The sequence below is a fragment of the Camelina sativa genome, chromosome 20, assembly GCF_000633955.1.
Source record: "Camelina sativa cultivar DH55 chromosome 20, Cs, whole genome shotgun sequence".
In the NCBI taxonomy this organism is placed as follows: domain Eukaryota; kingdom Viridiplantae; phylum Streptophyta; class Magnoliopsida; order Brassicales; family Brassicaceae; genus Camelina; species Camelina sativa.
This window is the reverse complement of record NC_025704.1, coordinates 15,521,298-15,530,144: the sequence shown is the minus strand read 5'-3', so window position 1 is coordinate 15,530,144 and position 8,847 is coordinate 15,521,298. Positions and strand designations below refer to the sequence as shown.

General features: G+C 30.1%; 3 protein-coding genes across 4 annotated transcripts in view; 2 read left to right on the top strand and 1 right to left on the bottom strand.

Moving 5' to 3' along the window:
* Positions 1-2,397, top strand: part of LOC104770924 (RPM1-interacting protein 4-like) — a 5,457-nt gene extending 3,060 nt beyond the window's left edge. Inside the window, exon 4 of the mRNA XM_010495402.2 lies at positions 2,158-2,397. Coding sequence (XP_010493704.1) covers positions 2,158-2,196 — 39 coding nt within the window. The 3' untranslated portion in view covers positions 2,197-2,397. The remainder of the gene's footprint in view (positions 1-2,157) is intronic.
* Positions 6,813-7,665, bottom strand: LOC109131320. Its single transcript, XM_019242135.1, has one exon. It carries the CDS (start codon positions 7,597-7,599, stop codon positions 6,820-6,822), a length of 780 nt encoding a protein of 259 aa, XP_019097680.1. The 5' UTR covers positions 7,600-7,665; the 3' UTR covers positions 6,813-6,819.
* LOC104770923 (LON peptidase N-terminal domain and RING finger protein 3-like) overlaps positions 8,451-8,847 on the top strand; it is a 2,006-nt gene continuing 1,609 nt past the window's right edge. The window contains exon 1 of one of the 2 annotated variants that reach the window (XM_010495400.1): positions 8,451-8,618. The gene's annotated coding sequence lies outside the window, so the exon portion shown is untranslated. Of the gene's footprint in view, positions 8,657-8,847 lie in introns of both variants that reach the window. The other variant, XM_010495401.1, reaches the window with a different exon arrangement.

Below are 8,847 nucleotides of genomic sequence, written 5' to 3'. Positions count from 1 at the left end.
AAAAAAAAAAAAAAAAAAAAACATGCCCTGATTCTTAATCCAAAAAAAAAAGAACAGGTGTTATTATAATCTTAATTTTTTGAAAAAATTAGAATACATACCTCAAACTTAACAGGAAATTTGAACTCTATACTAAATCTTTTAAGTCTTTGAAATGTACCTTATGGATTGAACTAAATGACTATTTTGTCCTTGGTTACAAATTAAATTAAACTAAATACAATATAATTAAATTAATTTATTAAAAAATTTTATTTTTAAAAATAATATGTAAACTAGATATTCGAAATTTTTCTGAATTGTTTTTTAAAAAATTATGAATTAATTTTTTATATATAATATTAATCAATAGCTAAAGATTAAATTAAGGTAAAATAAATAACATATACCCTTAATTAATAATTAATTAAATATTAAAATATAAACACAAAATAATTAAACTTATCATTGTTAGAAAATTATTTTTAAAAATCACTGTTTATATTTTAGATATTGAATTTTTTTTGATAATGATGAAGTAGCTTATTATGGAAAATATTAACCAATAAAGAAAATTAAAATTCAGATAAAAAAAGTTGTTTTATAAAACAGAAACAATACAAAAATGACAAAAATTACAGTTAAATACAATATAATTAAATTAATTTATTTGAAAATTTTATTTTTAAAAATAATGTAAACTAGATATTCAAAATTTTTCTGAATTGTTTTTAAAAAAACTATGAATTAATTTATTATATATAATATTAATCAATAACTAAAAGATTAAACTAAGATAAAATAAATAAATTAAAATAAATTAAGATCGTGGATCACGATCCAATAATCTGTTAAATCATGATTAAAGATCTGGTAATATGTAGTAATTCAATTTTAAAAATTTATTATATAAAAATAAAAATTAAATTAATTAGAAATTTTCTTTTTTCTATTTATGTTTAGTAAATGTTTTAGATAATATTAGTTTTCATTTAATAAATTGTGAGCTTTTAGAAAATAAATCAACAGTTCAAAAAAATCGACTATGTAACAAATCAATTAATAAAAGAATAGACTTTTTAATATAAGTCAACAAAGAAAAAACATAAACCAGCAGAAATAAAATATAAGTCGACAATTAAAAAAGTCAATCATATTAATAAGTCAACTTAAAATGAAATAAGTCTACTAAGACCAAACAAATCAACGGGAAAAAAATAAATCAACAAACAAAACAAATAAGTCAACATCATCAAAAGTCGACTTTGTAAAAAAATAATCAAACAAAAAAAAAAGTCGACAATTTTAAAATAAATCGATGGAAAAATAAATAAGTCGACAAAAATTAAATTTAAGTCAACCATTCAAAATATCACCCTTATTAATAAATCAATGTAGAATATAATAAGTCAACAATAAATAAAAAATCAACAGAAAACAAATATAAATCGATGAACAAAAAAAAATAAGTCAACAGTTAAAAAAATCGACTATGTTATAAATCCACTAGACATAACATAAGTCAACTGTTCTAATATAAGTCGATGACAAAGATAATTAAGTCAACAGAAGTAAAAAAACAAAACGATTGTTTAAAAAGTCGATATTATAAATAAATCAACCTTGATTAAAATAAGTCTAAAACATTGATATATATATATATATATTATAAATTGTATAATCTTGAATTATTTATTTTTAAATAAATTAAAATCTAAATAATATCAACAAAAATATTTAAATTCTTTTTCTTTAATCAAAATTTTAAGATCAAAAATTTATTCATGTAATCATTATTTAAAATACAATAAGTAATTTTCGTTCTAATTTAAATTATTAAATAATTAATTCCGAATTTAACAATTTTAAAAAGGAATTTATTTTTAAAGTTGATTTACTTCTAAATATAAGTTAAGTTTTTATTTTTTTTATTTAATTGTTAAAATTATTTAATAATAAGGATATTTCTGTCCATTTTCATTTCAAAATGTGTAGTTTTCAAATAACTATAAGATTAAGTGTAATTTTCAAATTTCTTTTCAAATTTAGTATAGTTTTCAAATTGTCCCTAATTTTTTTAGTAAATTATTTTAAGCTCATAATAAACGAATCATCATTCAAATTTTGACTATATCCATCATATTTAAGTTTACGTCAATTGTAAATTGTCATTTGCAGGGTTGTTGCTTCCCCTCATGGAGCCGAAAGGGAAGCTAATTGAAGCTGACACCTTTCCTTCTCTTTCGTATGCGTGGTTTCTTTTGATTTTTTTTTTTTTCAGTCAGTCTTATGGAGACAAAGGAAGTGGTTTTTGCTAAATGATTATGTAACTTTTGTTACTCTAGCTATTTGTTTTGTTCTCACTGTGAGAGCATATTATTGATATTTTCTTTTTCTGATCAACCCAATTTTTATAAAGTCTTAAGCAATGTTTGATGCGTACATCGAAAGAGCAAGGTTTGCAATTGACTTAGCCTGCGCGATGGCTGCTCTAGGAATGAAACAACAGGAGAATGATTTAAACGGTAGAATGCTAATTTTAATGTCAGTGAGGATGCCATAAATTTCTAGCAACGGTGTTGTAGAGTTGATCGCTTGGACCAAGCTCTTACAATCAAATTCAAGACGGATGTTGAAGATCTTCGGCTTCATAGATGCTCGAATGGTTAGGAATAAAAACTCCATCCTATTGATAAGTTAATGTAAAATGAAGTAAGTATATTAGTATACCATGAGTATACAAAGTCGACAAAAAAAAATAGAGAATATTGCCGGATCTACCATACACGATGACATATTCCCGCCTGCCACACAGCTATTTTCAATGACTATTATATCTTTCTTCTTTCTTATTCAGAATTATTTTATTTTTTAAAGTTTTAACATAAAGAAGGCAGAATACTTAATTGCAACATCGTTAAACACAAAATTCTTTCTTTCTCCTTATAACCCTCGATTTTTCTCTTCCTCCTTCTTCAGTATCAAGCCGCCGTCTGAATCTCCCCTTTCCCTAATGATGCTTTTCTGATTTTGTTGTTTTAGGTTTCTCTCTCATCTTCTTATCCTAAATTTGTTGGCGGTCAGTCTTCAGAAACTTATGTCCAGCAGCGAAGACCATCATCCCAGAGGCGCCTCTCGCAGGTAACAGAAAATGGTGAATCTCCGAAGGACCAGATTCAACACCTAACCATGTTTGTCCACCACAAACTTGTCCTTAAACCTATTTAGTAGACCAGATCCATTTTTGCTGACGGACGAAACTCGTCCTTTGATATTGGACCAGGTCCGCTTTCGCTGATGAACGGAATTTGGTGGATGCTCAGTTTGACATTTGAGAACTCTCGGAGGATAACAATATGACTGACCAATGAAGGTGTCTCTATGGACCAATTTTTATCTTTTTGATCCAGAGTATGCTTACTTTTTGTCTATCCAACGATGTTGTCTATTAGGGCATCTCCAAGAGATACTTTATCTTCTCAAATTTAAAGTTTTATGTCCTACAAAAGATACTTCAATACTTTATAATTTGGAGTTTTAAATAGTGAAACTCCAAATTTGAAGTTTCATCTTTTTCTTTTTTTGCATTTTAATCCCTAAAATTATATATCTCATAAAAAATCTCATAAATTATTTTTTTTATCATTTTAGTCCTAAAATTTTATCACTTCAAAGTATGTAACATATATTCTTATAAATTTAATTGTTACATATAAAATTAATGAAATACGTTTTAAATAAAACTAAAATATTAATATTTTCTAAAAATTACATAATATTACAACAAATATTACACAAAATATGATACTAAACATATTTAATACTCCCTCTGTTTCAAAATATAGGATGTTTTAAGCAAAGCACGCAGATTAAAAAGTCTTTACTTTTAACAAGTTCAACCAATCAGAAACAATACTGCATAATATAAAATACTAAACTAATCTAAAAGTTGCATTGAAATTTGAAAGCATCCTATATTATGAAACAACAAACTTCTCCAAAACATCTTATATTTTGAAACGGAGGGAGTACAAAATAAAGTAACACAATGAAATAAAATTACATGAAAATACTAGAACAATACTAATAATCACCTAAATTTGATCTCGAACCTCCAAGATCTCCAAATGTAATGTTTTATAAATTAATATTGTGTGTAACATTTTAATGTATGTTTTAGAGTTGTTTATAAAAGTTTTATGATTTTAAAGTAATTATAAATAATATAAGGACTATAATGTAAAATACTTATTTTAAAAACTTCATATATGAAGTATACTCTTGGAAAAAAAAGCTTTCATACTTTATTTTTGAAGTTTGCATACTCTATATATAAAGTATTTATTGGAGATGCATGCTCTTAAGTTCTTAATAGACCAATTGTTTTTTTTATAACATTAAGTCCATCACACTACATGTTTGTTGTCTATCACACAGGTCCGAAAACGTTCATGCTGACATTGGTGAATTCTTAGAGGACAATAATGTTAGTGCACAAAGAAGGATATCTCTGTGGACCAGTCTTAAATTTGGTTTAGTCCACTGCATTTTCATTTTTGGACCACAATACGTTTGCTTTTTGTCTATCCAACTATGTTGTTTATTAAGCTCCTGGTAGACCAATTTTTAGTTTAGAACATTAAGTCCATCACGCTAACATATATGTTGTCTATCTCACAGGTCTGAAGACGTTCATACGAACATTGGTAAACTCTCGGAGGACAACAATGTTACTGCACATTGAAGGTATATCTCTATGGACCAGTTTTATCTTTATTTAGTCCACTACATTTTCATTTCTAGACCACTTACTTTTTGTCTATCCAACCATGTTGTCTATTAAGTTTCTTATGGAACAATTTTTTATTTTAAAACCTTAAGTCCATCGAACTCACATATGTATTGTCCTTCGCACAGGTTTGAAGACGTCCAGCCTAACATTGGTGAACTCTCAGAGGACAACAATCTTTTATGTGGACCACAATAGGCTTACTTTTGTCTATCCAACCCATGTTGTCTATTACTTTGTAGATGGACCAATTTTTTTTTTTTTTAAACATTAAGTCCATCAAACTAATATATTTGTTGTCTATCGCGCAAGTCTGAAATTGATGAACTCTCGGAGGACAACCATATTACTGACCGAAGAACATCACCAACTTCAATCTCTTTTATTTCCATATGAGTTTAGGTTTAATACTAAACAATGATAATTACTCTAAACAAAGTTTAATTAAAGAAGAAACAGTTGCATCATCACTATTTTGTCAGTTCCAAAACGCTTCCAAAAGTCAATGACTTTTTTAAATTTTCTTTACTTTTTTATTTGAAAGGGTATTATGGTCTTTTTATCCTATGGTGCAAAAATAGCAAATGATATAATTGGAAAGGAAAAATGAAAGTTGCATTTCTCACAACTTTAATTATGAAAATGGCACTTCCGACAAAATTTCCAAAAAATATATATCGATGAACAATAGAAAATAAGTTAACGGTTAAAAAAATTCCAACTATTTTATAAATCAACATGTCAATTCATATTTCGAATGTTTTAATAATAAGTCTGAAGATCAATTAAAGGGGTATTATTAAATGCTGTATTTTAATTGAGTTAGATGTATTTTACAATCAAGAATTATTTAGTCATAGTAATCAAAAGGAGGACTCTCTTGGTTGGCATTTTACGAAGAATGGGAGGTATACGGTTAAGTCTGGTTATCATGCGGCACGTATGACGATCTCCGGGCCTTTTAAGGCGCTTGGTGAGGGACCAGAGATTACCTCTCTTCTAGCTAGTGTTTGGAAGGTCCGTTGCCCATCAAAACTCCACCACTTTATGTGGCAAGTATTGTCTGGGTGTAATCCTGTTTCCAGAAACTTACGGCGGCGTGGTCTCGCGTGTGATTTGGGCTGTTCACGTTGTGGTGCGGAGGAGGAAACAGTTAATCATGTTCTGTTTCTTTGTCCACCAGCGCGTCAGGTGTGGGCTCTATCTCAGATACCGGTAGGATCACACTGTTTCCTGGTGGAGTCTGTTTACGTTAATATGGATCATTTCTTGGATCCCAAAAGCCCGGGTTCCCATGTGTCAGCTTTCCCGTGGATTTTGTGGTATTTATGGAAAGCGCGTAATGCAAAGGTTTTTGAAAATATTACGGAGTGGCCAGAGGAGGTGGTTCGGGTAGCTGAAGGTGAGGCTTTGTCCTGGCAGCAGGCTCAGGAGGAGGGTGAAGATGCAGATTCAATTTTCCAGCCAATGGTTGCTGACTCTCGTTTTCGGGGGCCACCCACTTCTCTTTCCATGTTCTTTTCAGGCTATCGTTGTTTCGTTGATGGCTCTTGGAACGCAGGCGACCATTTCGCAGGAGCTGGCTGGTTTTGTACCCAGTCTCAGGATCCGATGCCAAGCATGAGAGCTACTAACTTTCGACGAAGTCTTTCCCCCTTACACGCTGAAGTCGAGGCTTTCATTTGGGCGATGCGCTGCATGATCGGACATGATTACCATGATGTGGTGTTTTACTCAGACTGCGCTGATTTGGTGGAGATGGTGTCTTTGCCACACGACAGGCCGGCGTTCTCCACATATCTCGATGATATCACAGGGAGGAGTTTTCATCTTTTTCCTTATCTTTTATTCCTAGGAATGCAAATGTAAAAGCGGATCTCCTGGCACGCTGTGCGCGCACATCTCCACATAATGTTTTGTATGTAAACAATTTCCCTTCGCACTGGCTCATCTGAGCTAATCTTTTGTTGACAACAAAAAAAATATATTTAGTCATGTATTTGAAAAAATACATTAAATCTTTTTTTTTTCCTTCCAATAACTGTCATTAATCAGTAAGGTATTACAGCAGGTACATAGCAAATACAAAATTTCACAAAACAAATTATTACATAAGCAGATATATGTGCCATATATTGAAGATAACAAAACATGAAAAAGAGAATTTGACGATGCTTAGTTGTTCCATAAGCCTTACTCGCTATCATGTTATTAAACATGTTATGTCCCTTCTTCATCAGCCATCTTACTTGAATGTGATATGTATGCCTTATTGACATTCTTTGTTTGAAACTCCACATCACATAAAAGAAACCCATTGCTTGTGGAAAAAGTTTTGAAATCCCGACAATCCGATACCAATTAGTCCGTATCGGTGTCCTTGTGTGTATCAGAGAATTTCGCTTGCTACTGATGTAATCCCATCCGATTATACCTTCCACATCAAAGACGTCGTTGTAAATCTTCACGATAAGTGCTTCATATTTGATTCCGGGAACCCATAGATGTCGAGGACCGTAAATTTGAAACAAAACACTGTCAACAATCATTGTCGTCAGATCGAGAAGGCCGAGCATACTCGGAAATACATCGTGAATGAACTTAATCATCATCACACGGACAATTACGCCTCTGTGGAGAGGAAAGAGATCTCTAACAGCGAGAATCGGAGTGACGTAGGCTATCATTGTGGTCCTTGTGGAGACCCAAAACAGAGACAGACCCAACCATAGATTTGTTAACAAAACCATCATATCCAGATCACCATGTCCTCCGCTGCGAGACAAACCTATCACCGACAACCCATCTCTTGCGCTGCCATTTGAAATCATTTCAGTTATTGGCGTCGGCCGTACTGTTTTCTATTTTCCGTGTTGTTTTTAGTATAAGTATTCCAAATAAATCTCAAGCGCAGAAACATTAAAATCTATTATTATTGGATTGTGTGTATGTGTGGTGCATTTTAAAATAAGGTTAAAAAAATATTATTCAATATCCATGAATTTTGTTGTATTTTAGATTTTAATTTTATTTTTATTTTTAAAACATGAACAAACACAATACTTACTTTTCTCAAATTTTTCATATTTTTTTTTGTTTTCTTTCTCTCTCCTCCCTCCCTCTCTCCCTCTCTCCCCTCCTCCATCTTGTATAATAACATTATGGGTAGTTCTTATTTATTTTTCTATATTACTGAAAAACATTAAAATCCATAATAATCACCCAAAAAACTTTTAAATGCATTTGAAAATCCACACATATGCATTTAAAAACCTCATAATTTGCATTTATCTTTAAAATCTACTAATGTTATTTGTTAATGCAAATCCATTTTGAAACCTCCTAAATAAATTTTGAGAAGAAGAATTAGAAATAAATAAAATAAAATTGGATACTTCAAAATAAATCTATTCAAAATAATATAAATAGATTTTTCTTTATTTTTTATTTTTTTATGTACTTGGATCCAGATATGAGTGGGTGACCCGGATGAAGAATGGTTGGGTAAATTTATAACCAAAAAAAATATAAAGAGTTATTTGATTTATTGAAAGGTTTTTTCCTAATTATATTGATTTAAAATAAATGACAAAATATGATTATTATTATTATTATAATCTTTTTCTTTTGGAAAAAAATAAATTTATTATCATTAAGAGAGGCGTATGAAAATACAATTTCCGAGAGAAAGACACGAGATAAATTTTGATCCCCTTGGCCTTGGTGTCTCCTCCTCCTCTCTCTTTCTCTCTCTCTTACAAAAAGATTTCAAAAACCCTAAATTTCACAAAAACTGATTAGGTTTCAAAATTCTCTCCGGCGATTTTCTCTACTTAAAATTCGGCTCACGGTGAGTTTCCTAAACGTCGAATTGAATTGATCGAAGAGGTTCTTCACTTTCAGAAATACCTAATCTCTTTTTTTNTTTTTTTTTTTTTTTTTTTTTTGATTACGAAACGATCATCTTCGGTTTTATCGAATTAGTCATTTGGTTATTCTCTTTACTTTGAATTGTGTTCTCTCCTCTTTCGTAGCTTCGATCAATTCACGTCAAAATTGATTTTTTTTTTTTTTTTTTT